The sequence below is a fragment of the Anopheles coluzzii genome, chromosome 3 (assembly GCF_943734685.1).
Source record: "Anopheles coluzzii chromosome 3, AcolN3, whole genome shotgun sequence".
NCBI lineage: Eukaryota > Metazoa > Arthropoda > Insecta > Diptera > Culicidae > Anopheles > Anopheles coluzzii.
Window position 1 is genome coordinate 7,114,936 of NC_064671.1, and position 20,169 is coordinate 7,135,104.

At 47.2% G+C, this 20,169-nt stretch overlaps 2 protein-coding genes across 4 annotated transcripts; one reads left to right on the forward strand and one right to left on the reverse strand.

Annotated features, from left to right (window-relative positions):
• Positions 1-3,961: 3,961 nt before the first annotated feature.
• On the forward strand, positions 3,962-7,369 carry LOC120958337 (armadillo repeat-containing protein gudu). Of its 2 annotated transcripts, XM_040381054.2 has the most exons (6): positions 3,962-4,363; positions 4,432-5,217; positions 5,301-5,649; positions 5,739-6,245; positions 6,338-6,733; positions 6,798-7,369. In XM_040381054.2, exons 2-6 carry the CDS (start codon positions 4,472-4,474, stop codon positions 6,930-6,932), a joined length of 2,133 nt encoding a protein of 710 aa, XP_040236988.1. In that variant the 5' UTR covers positions 3,962-4,363; positions 4,432-4,471; the 3' UTR covers positions 6,933-7,369. The 2 variants fall into 2 exon arrangements, with proteins under 2 accessions (XP_040236988.1, XP_040236987.1); XM_040381053.2 differs by having other exon boundaries at positions 3,962-5,217.
• A 112-nt stretch (positions 7,370-7,481) lies between these two features.
• LOC120958338 (ras-related protein Rap-1b) lies at positions 7,482-19,519 on the reverse strand. 2 transcript variants are annotated; one of them, XM_040381057.2, is made up of 5 exons: positions 17,216-19,519; positions 11,178-11,314; positions 10,925-11,083; positions 9,004-9,346; positions 7,482-7,861 (listed from the first exon to the last, which is right to left on the reverse strand). In XM_040381057.2, the coding sequence occupies exons 1-5, from the start codon at positions 17,319-17,321 to the stop codon at positions 7,623-7,625; spliced, it is 984 nt and encodes a 327-aa protein (XP_040236991.2). In that variant the 5' UTR covers positions 17,322-19,519; the 3' UTR covers positions 7,482-7,622. The 2 variants fall into 2 exon arrangements, with proteins under 2 accessions (XP_040236991.2, XP_040236990.2); XM_040381056.2 differs by having other exon boundaries at positions 10,925-11,086.
• Positions 19,520-20,169: the final 650 nt, after the last annotated feature.

A 20,169-nucleotide genomic window follows, 5' to 3' on the forward strand; every position in this document is an offset into this window, starting at 1 on the left:
GGAAAACTCTCCGAATTAGAATCCTCTTTGATGTTTTTGTCCAGCACGAGACGCACTGGACGCACACAATGGGCAAAGCTAGTGTCCGACTTAATCCCACCCTTACCACTGCCATGATTAATGTTAGTTCTCATTTCATCCCAAGGACTTGGAAGTGTAGGTGGCTTTAAACTGTAGAATACATGCCAAAAAAAAAAAAAAAAAAAACAATCCTCTCCGTGTCCAAGGCCTTGGATTCCACTGCTTGCAGTGAACCCAAATCCGTTTGAAAGTCCTTAGCTTCCCTGGCAGAAACTAAGGGTGATTACCGAGGACACTCCGTCCAACCTTTAGTTCAATTATTCCAATTCGATGCGTTCTGTGTTGTTTTTTTGTGTCCAAAGACACGTCCCTTTTCCCGTAGATCCGAGGTTTTGTGAAGTTAACTCTACATCCAACTAGCCAACCTACCTGCCATGTGAGGTTTTAAGGGGATTCCCCATTTCCGTGACCACGAAAAAGTCACTAGCTTTGGAGAAGTTGTTTCCTTGTCAAAACTCGTCCGTTTCCTACGAGATCTCTCGTGCGGGTCATCCGGTAGGGAAACGGCTTAGACTGTCCAGTCAAGACACAGCTCGCACACATTGCCCACTGCTCAAGCGTAATTGTTTTGCTGCAGCCAGCAGTGTTGCACTCTACGGCGGTGAAGTTCCTGTAGTCTTCGGTTGAGAGCATAGCGACGTAATGCGACCACCATTAATGCCCTGCAGCGTGGTGGTGCTCCAACAACTCCACCTTGCACGTTGGTCGGCACAACAACGACAACGACAAAAAAACACGCTAAACGTTCTCTCCAGTCCAGTGGGAAAGACAGCAGGAGCTAAAAATACGTTATTGTGGTAGAAATTCGTGCAGACAGCAAAGCTCCATTGCCACCGAAGTGGTGAAGGGCTGCTGCGGTGGTTTCGGTTTTCGGAGCTGCAAGACGAGATAAGAGCTAAGCGGAGGAACAACACACGAAGAAAGATAGTGAAAAAATATACAGCGGCATCCCAGAAACATTGAACATAGCGTTTGTGAGTGTGTCTTCCCGGCGGGCGGCTCACGCTGCTGTGGCCAAAGTGTTGCGGTAAAACGGAACAAGTTCGAAACTTCTCCTATGGCACAGTGGGCACCGTATTGGAGGTGGATTTAAAAACATCAGAACATGTAGTTTTTGTGGTTATAAGAAGTGTTATAACTTACAAGATGATGTCTTCAATTTCTAAAAAAAGGACTCAAGTTATTATGATAGAAAAACAGCACTTTTTACTACTAGAAGTTGAAGATATTCTCGTCTTGGCTTTAGAATAATTTTATAATTTTAAATCCCTGCCCTCGCTCACTGTGTGCTTGTAGGTGAACGAAGAAGACCAAGCAAGCAAAAACAACCGACCAGCACAGTCTCCCTACAACGCAACAACACATCATCAACAACAACAACGGCAACAAAAAAGGCTCCCCAACCCTAACCGCGAGCCCTGTGTGTGTGTGTGCGGTCGTCGTGAGGGTTTTAGGTGTGAGTGGAGAGCCTAACCGAAACTCACTCGCCGCCCCTGCTGCTGCTGCTGCAGCACGGGACAAAGTCGACGCTTGGAGCACACACCTTTTGCGCTCGTTTGGCTACTTCTGCTTCTTCTTCTTCGTCTCCTTTATCTCTTCAACCGTTCAACCGTTGGTACGTGACTACTCCCTCCCCCCCCCCCTCAAGAAGGTACGACGGAGCAGACGGCGAACCTCACGGAAACGGGGCCGAAGCGTTTCGAATTAAACGATTCGAGATGTTGGCCGGCTGCGGTTGCTGATGCTGTGAGCCTTCTTCTGCGGCTGCTTCTGACTGGCTGCCTGATATGTTTGTCCGTCCGTCCGTCCGTACGAACCTCCATAACATGAAGAAAACCAACGAACGATAGAGAGCAAGAGAGTGAGAAAGCAAGACATAAACACACACACTAAAAACAGGTTTTCATTCCACGCGTATCGGTCATCGGGTTTGGGAAAAGCGGGAGTTTTGTTTTTCGAGCTCCCAAACTACCCCACCAGGCCAGTCCTGCAAACGGTTCCTTGACCGACGTCGGGTGGGAAAAGGTGTTAATGTCACGTCCATGGTTCATGGGAAGGATGGGACGAGGGTTACTCCGTGGGTTAGCATTGCCGGTCGCTTGTGCGTAAGCTTCTGTTTGAGCGTTACCAATTAAGCTAATGAAGCGAAGTCTCCCTACAAAAGCAGGACCAGGAGAGGTCGGATAGGGTTCGAACTTCGAGGGATGTGTTTTATTGTATGCGTACGTACGTGCAAGCTCGTTAGAACGCTCTTTGATCGCTTGCCAGCAATTAGAATCCCGATGCAGGCTGGTGTAACTTTTAACAAACCACTCCCAAACAACGAAAAGCTTTGGGGCGCTTCACAACTCCCTGCACGTGTGCTCTGAGAAAACGGTCCTCCAATGGGCAACCTTACCCCCCGGATAGCATCTTCCGTCGGTGTACAATTACTCTTCTTTTCTCGCTTCTAGAAAACGTTGAACTCAGAATCACGAGCCATTGTGCGCCGTTCGTAGTTCGTGCCTTGGGTTGGACCTGATCGCTCTTATCTATCTTGCCTTTGAACCTGATCTGCGAAGACAGACATCAGATGACATCAAGGATCTAGATGTTGAACAGTTTAAGTGGTGTGCTACTACTACAACCCTCGCACGCACGCCATACTATGAGTAACCACACACATTGACCATTGTGGTCACGATTGTGATGATAGTCGGTGGTTTGGAATTTCCAAAAACATCTATAAACCACAAGCGCAATGGATCATAAACTCAATTCCCGGGTAGCTGGGAACGTGATGTGCAAACATGATAGGTTTTGGGGGGGGATTTGTGTTGATGGTTTACAATGCGTACATGGTTAAACGTTTTGGGAATTAAATGAACATGCCTAGCTGGAGTGAGTCATCCAAAAATGAACAATCGTTTGACACATTGCTGTGGACATTTTTCAATTTCTTTCCGTTCTTAATTAGAGCAACAGCTAGAGAATTGTTAGAATTTTGAGGCAAATATTTGAGCCTCAAACTAAAGTCGTCAATGTTTATAGCAATCTTGGAGCAGCTATCTCATGTAATGATGTGTTATGACTATAATGTATAATGTAGTCAGTTGTAGCATCAAATGAAGCCTAATCTTCTAAGCCTAGACACTCGAGGCTCAAATCGAACTTCAGTTAAACTGTATCAATTTCAATCCATTGATAATGTCCGTTGATAATGATGGATTCTCGTCTTTGTAGCAGAAGCTGCGTTTGCCATTAGAACCCAGGATAGCCTGAAAAGCAGAACTCAGTAGATCAAACGATGATTGTACAACAACATTTTAGTTCGGGAATAGTTAGGGAATCGAGAGTTGCCTGTATTTTGTTGTGCTTCGCCGAGTTGCATGCTTTGTTGCATAGAATTGTATTGCATACAATGACTGCATGCCAGTGAGGACTTCCTGGAATCCAAAGCACAAAAGCTCCATTATCGAGCTTTTCATTTGTGTTGGGCTTACGTACTATGGAAAAGATTTGTGAAGAATCAAATTATATTAAAACAAAATCTTATTCTACACATACATATTTTAATAAAGACGATCTATTTTAAAAATGAATCTCAATGTAATGTATTAAAAGAAGATTGCAACATTTTGACGTTCATTTCCAGTTCGGTCAATTTGAGCGATAATTTGAGAAAAACTGAATTAAATAGAACGATTAAAAGCATTTGCATTGAAAAAAACCTCAATTTATTCATCAAAGACCATTTTTTGAATTTTTAACTTCAATTTTATTTCTGCTAAATTTACAAGAACTCATTGGAGATTGATAGTTTTAAAAAGGACCAAGGATTTGACTCAATTTCTTACAACCTCATTTGTGTGCTCTACATAAGCACCTTCCCCGGAAAATGGTTCCGCCAAATGACCTGTTGCATGTAAACACCAGCACGCTCATTTGCCCATTGCCAAAACATGGTCGCGTGTCCTGCGCATTACTCACCTCACTCCCGGGCAACCCGACCACGTGCTCGCACTCAAAAAAATCAAACCACGCTGTTTGTAAACTAGTTCACCCCCTTGCCAACAGTGACCGATGACCGAAAACAAATAGCAACAGTTGCGAACAACGATGGCACCTACACACAACAACGCCAACATCGCAGTCCACACAGTCTCGCTGCCTAGCAACGAGCCACAGACGCGTTGGTTTGTTCGATAAAATTTTGCTCCACGCTTCAACCCAAAAAGCAAACGTCGCGGGCGTTTGTTACGGCATTCGGCGAACAAATTCCAGCACATCCTGACCTGTGTGTGTAAGTGTCCCGGCGAACGCATTCTAATTCAATTCCCTCCCATCTCTGCGCGAGTGATCTATTTCCAGTGAAAGCAGGCGTCATCTTCTCGGCGCTTCGGAACGGAAAATGAACGTGACAGCAGCACGGCGTCGAAGTGTCGGCCGCGGTGGAGTAGGCGGCAAAGCAATCCGTGGTGGCAAAGCGAAAGCCCGCAATGGCGCGACGAATGGTACGCACGGGGCCACCCAGAACGGGGGCCCACCGGCAGTGGCACCCCAGAACGGGGCGAAGGAGAAGCCGCCGGAAGGCAAGGACAAGGGGACGGCTGCGGCGGCAGCGGCGACGGCACCGGGCCCGGAAAGCTACGAGTCCGACTCGTCGGACCAGGTGTCCTCGTCGGACGAGGAGGAGCGGTGGAAGGATCCGAAGCTGACGAACGACGTGCCGTCCGAGTACTGGCACATCCAGAAGCTGGTGAAGTACATGAAGGCCGGCAACCAGACGGCCACCATCGTGGCGCTCTGCTGTCTGAAGGACCACGACCTGACGACGCAGATGAACCAGCGTGCCATCCAGGACTGCGGCGGGCTGGAGGTGCTCGTCAATCTGCTCGAAAGCAATGACATGAAGTGCAGACTGGGAGCGTTGTCCGTCCTGTCCGAGATCTCGTCCAACCTGGACATTCGCCGTGCCATTGTTGACCTGGGAGGTATTCCGCTGCTGGTGCAGATACTGTCGGAACCGGGGCGCGACCTGAAGATCATGGCGGCGGAGACGATCGCGAACGTGGCGAAGGTGCGCCTGGCCCGGAAGCTCGTCCGCAAGTGTAACGGCATTCCGCGGCTGGTCGATCTGCTGGACGTGAACATGAAGTGCGTGTAACACACACCGGATGGGTCAATCTAAGCTCAACTAACCTATTGTTTTTCTCTTCCATCATCCCCTCATCCGACAGCTGCCTTCGCTCACAGCGCGACCAACTGTCTGAGGAGGAGCGCGAAATGCTCGACATGGCGCGGGCCGGAGCACGCGCACTCTGGTCGCTGTCGGAGTCGCGCCACAACAAGGAGCTGATGTGCAAGAGCGGCATCGTGCCGCTGATGGGACGCCTCCTGAAGAGCGTGCACATCGACGTTGTCGTTCCGACTATGGGTACCATACAGCAGTGCGCCTCGCAGGCCAACTACCAGCTGGCGATCACGACCGAAGGGATGATCTTCGACATCGTCTCCCACCTGACGTCCGACAACCTCGACCTGAAGCGGCAGTGCAGCTCGGCCATCTTCAAGTGCGCCAGTGATAAGGTAGGTGGGTTGAAGGTGGGGGGTATTTGGGGGGAGGGTCCTAATCAGAACATCGCATTCGTTCACACAAACCCGCAATCGTTTGAAAGACGGCAAGCGATATGGTGCGCGAATCGGGCGGACTGGAACCGTTGGTAGGAATCGCGCGCGACAAGACGGTGCGGGACAACAAGCAACTGTTAGCGGCAGCAACGGGTGCCATCTGGAAGTGTGCGGCGAGTGAGGCGAACGTCAAGAAGCTCGACCAGCTGAAGGCGGTACAGGTGCTGGTGCAGCTGCTGAACGACGAGAACGAGGACGTGCTGACGAACGTGGTGGGAGCGATTTCGGAGTGCGTCAAGTACCAGAACAACAGAGAGATCCTGCGCCAGTGTGGTGGTATCCCACTGCTGGTGAACCTGCTCAACATGACGCACGCGCCGCTGCTGGAGAACATTGCCCGCACGCTGAAGGAGTGTGCCTCGGACCCCGAAAGCATGACGCTGATGGAGGAGCTCGATGCGATCCGGTTGATTTGGTCGCTGCTGAAAAACTCCAACCCAAAGGTGCAGGCGTACGCGGCCTGGGCCCTCTGTCCTTGCATTGAGAATGCGAAGGTGAGCTAACGGACAGGTCAACAGAGGTGTCCGGTGCTGGCTCGGAATACTCGTCCTGTTTGATTGGTTGGTTGTGTTGATGTTGCTTGCAGGACTCGGGCGAACTGGTGCGGAGCTTCGTCGGTGCGCTGGAGCTGGTCGTTGGGTTGCTGAAGTCGCGCGATAACTTCGTCCTGTCGGCGGTCTGCGCTGCGATTGCGACGATTGCCCGCGATCGGGAGAATCTGTCCGTCCTGTCCGATCATAAGGTGATCAGGATGTTGGCCGATCTGGTGTACACGACGGACGATTTGCTGCGCGAGCATCTGGCGGCGGCCATCGCTAGCTGCGCCCCGTACTCGACCAACACGCAGGAGCTGGGACGGTTGAAGACGGTGACGCCGATCGTTGGCTACATGGTTAGCAATAATCCGCGCGTGCATCGGACGACGGCCATGGCGCTGCAGAAGCTGTCCGAGGATCCACAGAACTGCATCACAATGCACCAGGTGAGTTTGAGCAGGCAAATTCGCGGCAAGGTTGATACTAACTATCTCTTCTCTGGCCTTCTAGAGTGGCGTTGTTCCGTTCCTGCTGGAGACGGTCGGCTCCAAGGATCGGGAGCTACAGGAAGCGTCCGCCGGCTGTCTACAAAACATACGCAAACTGGCCCTGCGTGCCGAGGAGCTTGAGCTGTGTGGCGAGTAGGAGTAGCGCAATGCGGACAACGCGATTCAGCTAGATTAGTTACAAAATTTCTCAACGAGACGCACATTTGCCAGGCAAAAATCACGCTTGTTTTTGGGCACTTTTGTTAATCTTTAATGCAAATCGAAAGCTGCAGTGCTCTGTCACCTCGCATCCGGCAGCATCCGATACAGGCCGGCAATAACCGATATTTTTTATTAACACATTCGATACACAGGCTTCGTTGCGCGTTTTGTGCATTTCGAGTTGACTGGTTTTTTGGCGTTTATAAAATAAGTGTCCCTCCCCGTCACGCTACCTTTACGACTAGCTTTTTTTGTTCTCTAGATTTTCCCTTCCCACGAACACGTCCCCCTTGCGCTAATATACTTAAAATACCTGTCTTTGGTGACGGCTGCGCGAAGGCAAATTCAGTTCGGCGTGGTGTGTGTGTGTGTGTGTGTGTAAAAAACGGTTGTCTAATAACGATGTAATACAAAAATAAACGCGGAATCACAATATTGTCCACCACACGAACGCGCATGTGTGTGTGTTTATAAGTGGTCTGTCTCGTTCTTCCTCTCTTTCGTTCAACTGTCTCAACAATCAGCAAAGCATAGTTCGGTTGCAACTGTTTATGGTTAGGCTGGTCGGCCGCACAACACGTGTTTCGATGATTCCGGAAGGGCGGTTCGTCATTTTCCTCCCCCCTTAATAGCTGGCATTACTGCCCCGCATCGAGATGCTCATGCGGCGCTCCACCCGTCCAACGTGCGGCATCAGCGAGCCGGGCGGAGCGAAGCGCCAGCGCCGCGGCCGAGACAGTAGCGTCCCATCGGTAGACGCTCGCCCCCGGAATGGTTCATCGATGTCGGACTTTTGCGACGAGCAGCAGCTCGACTCGGACTCGTCCGTCTCGTCCGGTTCCTCCTCCGTCCAGGGATGGCGGCCTGCAAGAGGAAGAGTGGCGTTAGAATGGGGTGTTTGGGTCAGAGACGTCACAAAAGTCAAGAGGAAAACGAAACGCTTTGCGACAGTGGGAGTATCGCGTCATCACACACAAAGAGCTCTCCAATCAAAATGACACTGTGAATCACTTTCGGTGTCATATTGGAGACACACAAAAACACACACACAAACACCCCGAAATTGATTTTCCTCTGGAGCATATATAATAAATCGGCTTACGTGCAAGAGATAAAAAAGGTGACATTGCGCCTTTCTAGTCAAACGGTTCCGTAGTTACGCCGAAGCGTCGGCACAATCTCTCGGCATAAACACACACGGAATTCTTGGGTTATTTCTTGACTCCAACAGTTGGGCCGACGTCATACATATCGAAGGGGCATGCTGCTGCTGTCGTGCTAATGTTTCACACTAAACGGCCCACATTTCATTGCCCTTTTGCGCCATTCCGAGGAAATGCCGTCACCGTCGACGAAAAGCTTACAAAAAGCACAGAGTTCAGGGTTGTTGTGATGTCTGTGACAGTCCAAAACGAAAAAGAAACATGCTCCTTGGGTTTGGTGCCGTTGTGTTGAAACGTTCTCACACAACGACTTAAACGAGTTTCCAAGAACCTTCAAGCGCTAATTTCGAGACAAGACAAGTTGTTCCGCATTCTTTTGCTGGGTTGTTTGTAATGTATTAAGCAGCATTTCAATATCCTTTTGTGGCATCCAAAGGCACCCAAAACGGAGCTATTTAAAAGCGTGTCTGCATGTCTGTATGGTTCACAACAAAACCTTCCGGCACACTTCAGCCCACCCACAAATTAGTATCAACAAAGCTTCTTCCATCAAAACCTTCGTCTAAGAAGCTTTCCTCCCTTTTATCACGAACCTCCACGCACCACAAAGGCGGTAAGGTATAATTTCTAATCCACCCTCCAGGCCGGGGCCCGCGAAAAGTGGGTCACAACATCAAAACGCTCGCACGGCACACGCCACGCCATTGCAACCGCAGGCAATCGGCTCATTAAACGTCAAAAACCGCTGCCGAAAGTTCAGAGTGCGGGATGCGTGTGAGTGTGCGTCTTTGCGTCTTTATCAAACTTACTCATGACCTTTACAACATTCCAACCCACACCTACCGAGGATGACGATGGATTGGCGCTTCTCGTGGCTGAGATCACAGTTACAGAACGGATGCACGCTGTCCGGGCTGAGGATGAGCTCGACCTCGGAGTGCAGATCGTGCACGTCGCTGGTGGAGCGCTTTAGCTTGGGGTAGCGGGAGAGCACGCGCCAGAAGCGGCACGCGTCCCGGAACACACCGTTCACCTGCTCGATGCTCTCGCGCACCGACACCTCGTGGAAGCAGGCGCACGCGATCTCTTTCGCCCGGCGTTGGCCGTCTTCCGTGCTCACCATCCGGTCGCCCGTCTGGTCGATCTTGTTGCCTACTAGTATGACCGGCACGTCTAGCAGGGGATCCTGGAAGTGAGAAGAGGGGGAAAAACGGCGAATGAATTAGATTTATTAGAGTGTGAAAGGAGATGAGTTTAGACAGTTTGGGATAAATAAATCATTATTTTGGATATTGTAAGGGCGAAACAATATCCTAGACAAGATCTTGTTATTTCCAACAGTCTATAGAAGCCTCTAGTAAGAACTTATGAGACAAAGAATCAAGTAATTGAGAGGAATATCTGAACATGTCAAACAATCGTTAACAATTAATTTGATTCAAAACCAAGATATTGATGGCGAGGATACCTTGAGATGAGGGCTTTACAATTTAAACGACCACAGAACCTTTCCAGATGATATCTCAGACATCTTGAAGTACATTTGATTACCTATTAGTTTGACTACTTCAATGCTTCGCGTGTGCTTCTTCAGACATTCGATAACTTTTACTTTGTGCCTAACCGGGATATCAATCTACAAGTTGACCTCAAGCTTGATACTAATCCCAAACATATTTGTGTGCGCATCGAACACATTCCAGCAATGTTGCCTTTGTGCAATTATCTAATCAATTGAAAACAACTCCCCACAACACCAACGGTACAAACATTGGTTTCGAATCAGTAAATCAAATAACGTTCCTGTCATTCGCCTTTTTCTCTCCTTTGGACAAGCGACAACACACCAGTGCAATCCAGAATCCCACAAATTACGATGCATTCTCGCTGTTAAACCAATACGGTGTCAGTGTCCTGGACGCCAATCCCTTATCGTTCGGGAGAATCCGGGGAGAAAGACAACACAACACCCACCACACATTTGTATTTAATTGACTGCTGGAATGCTCCATCGATCGTCCGTGGATGGCATGTGAACATTCTTCCAGCAACAACAACAGAACCTTGTCATGTATGTCTATCCATGTGCCGTATTTGTACGACTGTAACCGCCTCAACTGTGTATCGCTATGGGGAGGAGAATTCGATCAGCACCATAAGCCAGCCGGAGGGCCAACCCGACAAATGCATTGGAAAGTATTTTTACTTTAGGTTACTGTTGCTGCCAACCTTCCAAGTACTACTACCAGAAGGCGGCTATTTTCACCGATGTTTTAACCTTTGATTTCGAGTGGCCTCTCAGTGGGGTTCCGGTGTTTTTTTTTTACACGTTTCCCCTAGCGTCGCGATAGGTATTTCATCAACTTTTCGACTGAAAGTAAAATTGCCAATCAAAATCAAATAAAGCAAACATTTCACGGTCAACAAATGGAACAGGACACGAAAGGCAAAGTCTGCAATGGTCGCCGAATTGAACTCCGCAACAAAAAATCCAAAAAAAAAAGAAAGCCGATGGGCATAGTCGAAACTCAAGAACAAGGAATGGATGGAATTTCTGGGGAAAAATGCAAACTCAATCGCGAACCTTCGGGGCTTTCCCTCTCCCTCACTCGCTATTACTGGTAGCTATTTTGAACTTTGAAAATAGCACACACACCCAAAAAAAAAGTACATATCGTAGCTAAAAGTACGATAAAATGGAACCTGAAAATTGCCTTCCCAGCAAACATCAAACGGCTGCCCTTCGACTTCCACCCCTCGTTACCTTGTTGTACGAGCCGAGCCGACGTCTTCGCTTGTTGTAGTTGATCAGGAACTTTAGCCGATTGCACTCATCGAAGCTGCACTTGTCCGCGACCGAGTACATCAGGATGAACGCCTCCGCCCACCGTATGTTGGCCTCGAGCGTTAGACAGTCTGCCTCCTGCTTGGAGTGGGGAGAGAGAGTAAAACGAAAGTCGGTTAAGCGCAGCCCCCGCAACGACAAAAAAGCCTTTTCCGGAAAAGAAGGTTATTACGTTTGGCTGGCCGGCTGCGTCCAGTATTTCGAACAGCACGAACTCATTGTCGATCAGCGTGTTGAACGTGTACACCTTCTCCAGGTTTGGGTCGTACTCGCCGATGAAGCGTTTCGTTATGAACCGTACCACCATTGCTGTGGGAGAAAAGAGCAATAAAAAAACGGGTTAGAAAATTACAGAAAAGCAGAGTTTATGGAGCAAGAAAAATGCTAAAAGGAATTTCAATTGTTTGGAACCCCTTTTTTTGGTGCGGGAAAAGGTTTGGAAAATTATTCTCCCTTCACATTCTTTGTGTTTTTTATGAAGCGAAAATGAACGATTGGCACAGATGGTGAACGCTTTTTTGTGCCTCCTCCAGTCAAAGAGAGCTATCAAAAAGACTGCAACCTAGCAGCGACCCCACACAGATGGAATTAATTCCAACTGCACGATACGTTCAGGCTTTGTCTGGAGCTAAATATTTAATTCAACAATATCTTCACGCCGCTTTCCCAGAACCAGGTGTACCACACAAACTAGGGTCGCATGTCGCCCAGCTTCCTGCCTCCCAGCGAATCTAGCAATAGAAAACAATGAACTTTCCAAAAGTCCTTGATTTTGCTTTTCCTTCGCCTGCAGGAATTGCTTCCGTTTCTTGGAAAGCGAAATGCGACACGCCACCACCGTCAGCCAGCAGCTAATGAGCAAATTTTCCGCACTGGAAAGCAACATTTTTGCGCTTTAAATGGGGGGGGAGTCCGTCACATCGACACAACAGCCCCGGCAAGGCAAATCGCTACAGCAAATCAATGCGCTACAAATCAACAGGTGGTGGCTTTAGAATTTCCGTTTTCCTGCTTTCGTTTTTGCAACACAAATCGATCGACTTGCCAACGATAAATACCGACGACCGACACCAGTGTAGCTACCATTGCTACGCAAGCAATTCATGGCACATGTACAAATCCTTAGGGATTGATAATAAAGCGCAAAATAAAAACATCGCATCACACAACTGCGAGGAGCGGCAAAAAAACATCGCACTGGACGCTAGCATAACAATGGCATCGTGGGCATGGCTTACGCTCTTATTCCCTTCCCGCTGGGACATGGGGCAGCAGTAGCAAGGAGTTGGGGAACATCAAATCAATCTGCCCATGGCTTCCGGAAGGCTCCTCCACCTGGCTGGAGTTCAATTTATTTTCTGCAATCGATTTCTCTCGCCAACTCTCCTGCCTCTTTCTCTCTGGTTTGTGTGTTTTCCCCTGATGTAATGTGTTCGTCGCTTGTTTACAATTAACGCGAAAAGAGGTATCACATAATTCATGCAGCACGTGTCGATCGCGCTCAATGATTGGCGCACCTTCTTGCGCGATAAGCTTCCTGGCTGTCGTGTCTGGGTTGTCAACGGTGACGGTGAGACGGTGATTGAAATCGAGCGAATAACAAAAATCTCCTCCTCAATGAGTGGAACATATCGACAGGAAATTAATATGTACACACCCTCCCTAGCCATTACCCCGTTTTTTCCATTGCTGGGAAGGAAGCAGAAGTTTTGCGCCAAACTTTCTTGGCGCACAGAGATATATCGAAGCCGCACGTACGCACAGGGCACACGTTTCATTCATTCCGCAACGGCAGCAAATGAACGAAGTAGCTCACGTAGAACGTAATCGCTCTGAATCGTTTTGTGCTTTGAAAGTTGTGTCTCGGTTCCGGTGCAAAGTTGTCTAATAATTCAATGGAGATGGGAAAAAACCTCCACCACTCGATCGAGCGAAACCAATTAGACGGGCAGATGACGATTGGGAAATGGCGTCACAAGGCGCGTCCACCAGCAATGAGTACTGGGGCTGGCAAAGCAAGTTACCGTTGCCAACGGAGGAAACGTCACAGAAATTAAAGAGCAGCAGTATGGTGTGTCTTTCGGGGACACAGATCGCTTCCGTGTCTTGGGAGTTCTTGGTGCTGACGTATGCGTAAGTTCTCGACAGGGATGAGAAGTGTCCAAGAGTGAAATGGAATGATTTGTAATTAGCTGCTTCAAGTGTTTTAATTGCTTTTCGAAGAGTTTTCAACGTTAAACCATGGCTTTATTCTACCTTCCAATATCTTGTCTGGGTTGTTGCGATCAACAAAAAAGCTTAATAATAGCTTCGGCAGAAAATTCTATAAATCATGCTTTCAATTTCCCCTTTTTTTGGTCACAATTTCATGCCCAAATTGAGCGGTGATAGTGTCGAGATAACGTCAAGGGAAAGACAGACGCCAACACGCCAGACGGCCTTTTATTTTTGGACCCCTCTTTTGTTGTCCTGTAACACAAATATTTATATTCACCCAAGCATCATTTCTCTTTTCCCGAAAAAAGACACCTTTTGATTGATAAATCATCCTTTTCCCAGTTTCCCGGGGGTTGCGCTGAAGGTGTTGCTGCTAGCACGTCAACACTTCCAGGCAGCGCTTCCCGATGACGATGACAGGGCGGTTTCATTCATTTATCATAATCACAGCCTAGGACTCACGCCACCCGTTGGTGGTGAGTGTGGGAAGCCATGTAGCCTAGCTACTGTTCTAGCTTCTCGAATGTCTTCCTTTCTCCCGTTCGATGGAACGCAAGTAGCAGCCTCAAAAACCACAAAAAGTGTGCTTTTCGTTAGGACCGGGCCTTTCCGTGTATGTAGAATGAACGAACAGCAACGTAACGATACAAACCAAATAGACGAGCTTTCGATCAGGATTTTCGAAAGCACACAAATTGTCCCACTTTTAAAACATAAAAACCGTTCGAGCAAACAATCAGTAAACGCTTGAAAAACAATTTGAACGACACTTGTCAACGAGCCTTGTCTCTGCGAACCGTACAAATGTGATTGAAAACGGAGAAAGGGACAGGGCAAGGTCTTCGCTAGCAAGCCTATCACATCCACCGGCCCGATGACATTGATGGATGAAATTTCAAACCCCGCACACGATGGAACGAAAACCGGATCGAACTGTATGGATGAGGAAGAAGCACCTCATATCAAGCCAGCAAACACAAGCGAAGATGAGACGCTCCGTGAGTGATTAGTGCCCAGGGTTGACTCTAATTTCTCAATCAGTGTCATCGAGATTGCTGATGCGAGTTGCTTCTGCTTGGCCACGTGGCCCCATCTTTTTCGAGAGCGCGTCAGATGCATCATACATCGCGTTGACACCTTTTTTTCTACTACGGACGCACTGCACCGTCGGGGGATGCACGTTTACTAGCCGGTGATGCCAGCCACAAGCCAGAAATTGATCCGCTCAGATATCAAGGTTGACGCAAGCAGCGTGTAGAGTAGAGGCATTTAATGGGAGGCAGTTGACATCCACAAAGCTACAACTAAGTTGCGCCGAAAATGCAGGACAAGCCCTTACTAGGGGAGTACGACCGAGACCTGTCGGAAGTCCACCGACGTAATTTCTATCGCGTGTAGGCTGCACACTGGCACACTTACTGCAAAATGCTGCATCTGCTTTGCATCAGCTCGTTACTTCTAAACAGAGCAAAATTGTGTTTATTTATAAAATAATTGGAGTAAAAGAGCGCTGTTACTGGCAACGCTTTTACTACACGATACACGTGGCACTCATAATTGAAGCAGTGCTGTGTGTAACAGGCCTTGCTTTAAACATCAAATAAACACTTTAGAAATCAATTTTATTGCAAAATTAGAAACAATTTCCTGCCAAAAAGAACTAAACGTTAGAATCAAACGCTGCGAACGAAATCTGAATTTCAATTGATGTTTCTGGCATGCTGTAGTACAAGCGCTACATGTCCTGTTCCAAATTCCAAGAAAACACAACCAATGCACCCGGTTTTCTGTTGACAGAGCAGATATTTCATTTTCGCACCCTTCTGCCCCCGACGTCCTCCGCAACCATCAAAGGGCAATCCGCGGGTCTCCCCGCCACCAGTGCTTTGACATCGCGGCACAAATGCGCAATATTTCCAAAACCTTGGAGCCGCGCTCTCGCAAAAAGGCAAACACGGCGCCCCGAACTGCTGCTGCTGCCGATGCTCGGGGTTGGTGTAAATAGAGCCGCCACCAACCCTTTGCCCTGGAGGCAACCTTGGTTCACTTGATTTGACCCCAAACCGTATGCTGCTACCCCACTCCATAATTGGAGGTTCTTTCATCCTGCTGCATTGTGCTGGAAGGATTTCTGGAAAGAGTTTTCCCATCCAAAACACAACCAACGGCCGCCGAAGGTTGGTGCCACTTGGCGCGGTGTTTGCTCTTTAACGCCCGCCACTGACGTGAGTGTCTGGAGCAAAGGATACGGTCGGAAAAAAAACATCCATCGACGATGACGAAGGCCCCGACAAAGATCGGTTTCTTAAAGTGTCACCACGACTCCGAGGAGATTGAACTTTAGGGTGCTGGGAAGAGGGCGATTTCTTGGGGCTTTTTTGACTAGATGCGGGCACCAGCACTTTCATGCCCGGTCGAACTCGATCCGCACGCATTGATAATTGAACAAAAGACTGATATTTTGTGCTGGTGCGGTATCCTTCTCATGCCATCTCTCCGGCTCACGCGAGCGTCTTAACGATGACCTAATTTCCGGAAAGTCGGGTTGACTAGGTCTAGTCGGTACATCGCAGTGGGTTCGGATTATACTTTACAATACCATCATCAATCTTGCGGCCCATTTCAAACTCGAGACATCGCTCTTCTTTGCCACAGTAATCCGATGCGTCCGGCTCCACTTGGACAGTTGAGAGTATTTTATGTCAACGAGTCTAAGCTTCACTTAAGCCCTTCCGGAGCTCTCCGAGTGAGGGTTTTAGGCAGGTTTTTTAAAAAGGCATTTTTCATTATTTTATATAGGAGTGATACCACTACATACCCATCCGTTTGCGGGGGTTTTGGTTACACTTTCGGTCTAACGGACCATTCGCGCGTGGGATTCACTTTCACATCTGCCCAAGCGTATACGCGTCCATCCCGGCCGTCATCCCAAGGGAGACATTCAAATGTGGCCGGAGCGGGTGTGTTAAAAGTCAGTCGGAGGAAGCATGTGATCACCACCATACTTCCTAGCTGCGAGCGAGGGGACTGCACTTTAATTTATATGACATGTCAGAGGAAATATTAATGGGAGCTTTTTTATTGGGAAACCGTAATGGAGTGGAGGACGCAAACTCCCATATGGAAAGCGGACTATATGCGTCGCGACAGTTGACGATTAACGGGTGTGGTGGTGCTTTTATTATGCATTATTTTATTATTTTCCAATAAAGCTCGTATTTAATAAGTAAGGGTAATAAATAGAGACGAACTTGTATTTCTATGATATTATGCGCGCATAGACATGGTTCCATAGGAATTGATTGTCTATCCGCTTGGCCATTCAAATATGCCTATTCAAGCCAGTGCAAAGGAGCAGCCCGGTGGTTTATCCGATAAGTGGTGCACTGGCTCCTACAATACCGGACAGAATCGATTCCCATTCGAACCGACAACCCTAAGCAAATACTAGACCATTGTAAAACATATGTGTATTACTTAAAATAAAAGCCTTTATCACATCAATAGTGACCAACTTGGATCGTTATACTAAAGAAGAAGAAGATAAAGAAGAAAAAAAAAAGATGCGAAAAATCTTAAGATAAAAATCACAATAATTCACCGTCCACACAAAGAAGAATTGCAAGATTGTTACTCTTACGACCTAAATCCTCTTTACTATACTTACTTGATCGATTATTTTTAGAGCAATATACTAATCCAAACCCCCTCGTTCCTTCCCCCATTTTTGCAAACCACTAAACTACCTTCCTAACAAGTGCCGTCGTTCGCGGCATAATACACACTATCTATAAATTATCTTTAATTGTGCAAAAAAAAGCGATTCAGATCAATCGGGCGAGCCACCCCAAGAGGGCATCGTCATAACAACGCTCTAATCGATCGACTCCCTCCTTCCGCGCGGAGACGTAAATCAAGTGGCTTCCCTAGTCCCGCCCGAAGTGGATATAAAGCTGCTCCATAAATTAACTACCGAGCTCCCGCGCCACTAACCTGTCTTCCCGACGCCGCTCTGGCCCAGCACCATCACCCGGAACGGTTTCGCCTTCGGATGCAGCCCCAGCTTGGCCAGCGACGATTTCGGTGAGGTAGTATTCATGCTGATATTGGCCCTTACTATTACGATTACTGCACAGTTTGCTTAATTGCCGTGCGTTCGATAGCAGCTCCGGGATATGATGTCAACCGAATGTCCCCCGAAAATCGCACATCATGAACCGGGACCGTTGCTGTGGCGAAATCGAACGATCTTTCTTCGGCAGCACAGATAAGAGCGAAAGTTCGAAACATTAATTACGGCGAGGGCGAGTTTTTGTTGTCTTCTTTCCACTGTCTCCGCCCTGTCCGCCCGGCGGATGGAATCAATTTTCACTCCAAAGTTATGCGCACCACACACACACACGGCCGGATGGGTGATTAACGATTTTTCCTGAGATCACGTTTCATTCGAGTTTGTAATGTTAGGGTGGTTGTGTAAATACAGGAACCTATTGAGTTGCAGTGGTTGTCCCCGTATTGGCTGATTCTATTTTTACATACAAGTGTGTGTGGAGGTAAATTTCAATTATCACTAAACAATTTTCATCCCAATCAGGCGTGTAAACTTCGTGCTTCTCGCCCTACCACCAGCGCGCGATTGTGTTTGCTAGGCGAGTAGGAGGAGAGTTTCATTTCATTTCCTATATCTCTTGCCTTTGCTATGCTTGCTTACGCGTGCCCCGCACCAAAAGCAGACAATTCCAGTACGGCTATGTACTGCTGGTTGTTTTTCTTTGCTGTTCTGTTCAATCCACACAATATCTCCTGTTGCCTTTGTTCCAGCAAACGCTCAACACCGTGCTCGGGACACATCTGGCCCACGCCGATACGTTCCGATTCGATTTATTTTCATCTCACGAGGTGTGGGGTTGGTGGGAGGTATTGTCGATAGAACTACAAACACGGTACCATTTCCTCCTGCACGATTGTATTTACTTTCGCCGTCCGTTTATTGTTGCTGCTGTTTTCCTCTGTATGCGCCCCTATGCGCCCCTTTACACACGGACGGACGAGGTAGACGGTTGGTGCAGTTCGGTTATCCCCTTTAGACACTATGCGTCAGACGCACTTTGCATACACTTTACTCACACACATACAGATCTTCGACACAGCAACCTTTCTACAACGACCGACGACAGCCAACATCGGAAGTACGATGAAGGGCAGCCGCCGATAGAGATCCACAGCCCTTGATGAGACAGAGTCATACAGCGGTGTGCCAGCCTCCACAGCTAATCCCTTTTTTTGCACAACCGGTTGTTTTGCCGGTTGTAAGTTTTGGGACGTGGAAGACCGGAAGACACCCGATGATGAGGTACGACGACGACGACGACGACGAAACACTACAAGACACACACACGGACACAGAAATAGAGGATAGAACACGACACGAGGCACAACACTTGACACTTGTTAAAGGTTAATTAACGTCACTCTGCGCTATTGGCAACGTTCGAGTTTTCACACGAATTTTCTACATGCGTTTCTCACAAAAACGCAATTTTTTGTGACACGGAAACTCCAAACCGGACAGCACAACCAACGTGTTTCACTAAACTGTATGTGCAGTTTTACAACTAAAACAGTCTAAACTGAACGAGCTAGATTAATAAAAACACAACCGCACGCCCTGCCGCCCGGAAATGTTGGAGTTTTCCGGCGTGGGGCCGTCCCACGAAACAACAACACGCGGTGCGTAATTGCGCCAAAAAGAAAAACAGGCTAGCAAAACGGAAAGACAGACGGAGATGAGATGTGTACAGGGAGGTGGCTGCTGAGATGCTGCGTTGCGTTTGAGTCGCGTTGGCGATCTGCTGGCGGTTGCAACCGGTGCCAGTAGTATTTATAATGCTGACCTCGGGTGGTTCCGTAGTGCAAGATATCGGAGAGAACGTGTAGTATACGTGAGAGAGGGCAACAGAGTATCAGAGCATTCGCTCTTTCTCCGGTGCACTATGGGGTTATACTGTTTCAAGCCAGTGTATTACGTAGAAATTATCTTTAAAATTACGCAATAACCCAATTATTTAATGATTTTTAACACCTTTTCTTGAATTTTTGATATTGATCAACATACCAATGGATGGTTTAAGTCGCCTGATGTCTTTATAAGGGACACTTCTTCATACCAGAGCTTTTATTGCTATAGGTCCATTGAAGAATCTTAAGTAGTTTAGATTGACAATAACTACCGTCTCTGTTTTCCTGCATCTACATTTTTGAACCATCTCTTCTAATAATTGCTGCTGTACTGAAACGTCCTTATTTAACTTGTCAATTTTGTTAAAATAACGGTTATTGTAAACGTTGTTTGCAAATCTCCCATTAGGCCACTGTACCCGGTGAATTATGAATAATAAAAATAATAATAATAATAATAATAATAATAATAATAATCATAATAATAATAATAAAAATAATAATAATAATAATAATAATAATAATAATAATAATAATAATAATAATAATAACAATAATAATAACAATAATAATAATAATAATAATATGAATCGTCAAAAAAATAAAATGTGGATGTTATCTGAAATTAAAAACATATAATTAAAAATGAAAATGGGTAATAAATATTTTTACAGCATGGTCATCACAAAAAGCTAAAAAAAAACGGCATTATTCTACATGTGTTTCTATTCCGCAACAAACATATATCAAACAAAGAATGGTTTTGTGTGTTATCAAACTATTTTTTCTCTTTTTATTGATTTTCAATGAATAATCCTAATTAAATAATATTTTGGGACCGTATTTTAGTCGTTTCCCACGTGAAACATCAGGCGCCTCCATAGTGTTCCTCACAGATGAATCAGTCAACCGCCATATTCTCTCACAAAAACGCATCCCATTCTCTCTTTTTAACTTTCTTACACAATAACACAGCACGTTGTAAGCGC

What these genes read in the sequence shown, in the direction of transcription:
- LOC120958337 (XM_040381053.2), top strand. Translation starts at nt 4,472, where the DNA reads ATGAACGTGACAGCAGCACGGCGTCGAAGTGTCGGCCGCGGTGGAGTA. An exon ending in TCAAGTGCGCCAGTGATAAG is followed by an intron (nt 5,650 to 5,738) that starts GTAGGTGGGTTG and finishes ATCGTTTGAAAG; the next exon opens with ACGGCAAGCGATATGGTGCG. An exon ending in ACTGCATCACAATGCACCAG is followed by an intron (nt 6,734 to 6,797) that starts GTGAGTTTGAGC and finishes CTGGCCTTCTAG; the next exon opens with AGTGGCGTTGTTCCGTTCCT.
- LOC120958338 (XM_040381056.2), bottom strand. Translation starts at nt 17,321, where the DNA reads ATGAATACTACCTCACCGAAATCGTCGCTGGCCAAGCTGGGGCTGCAT. An exon ending in ACGCAGCCGGCCAGCCAAAC is followed by an intron (nt 11,087 to 11,177) that starts GTAATAACCTTC and finishes CCCCACTCCAAG; the next exon opens with CAGGAGGCAGACTGTCTAAC. An exon ending in GGCTCGGCTCGTACAACAAG is followed by an intron (nt 9,347 to 10,924) that starts GTAACGAGGGGT and finishes TCTCACTTCCAG; the next exon opens with GATCCCCTGCTAGACGTGCC.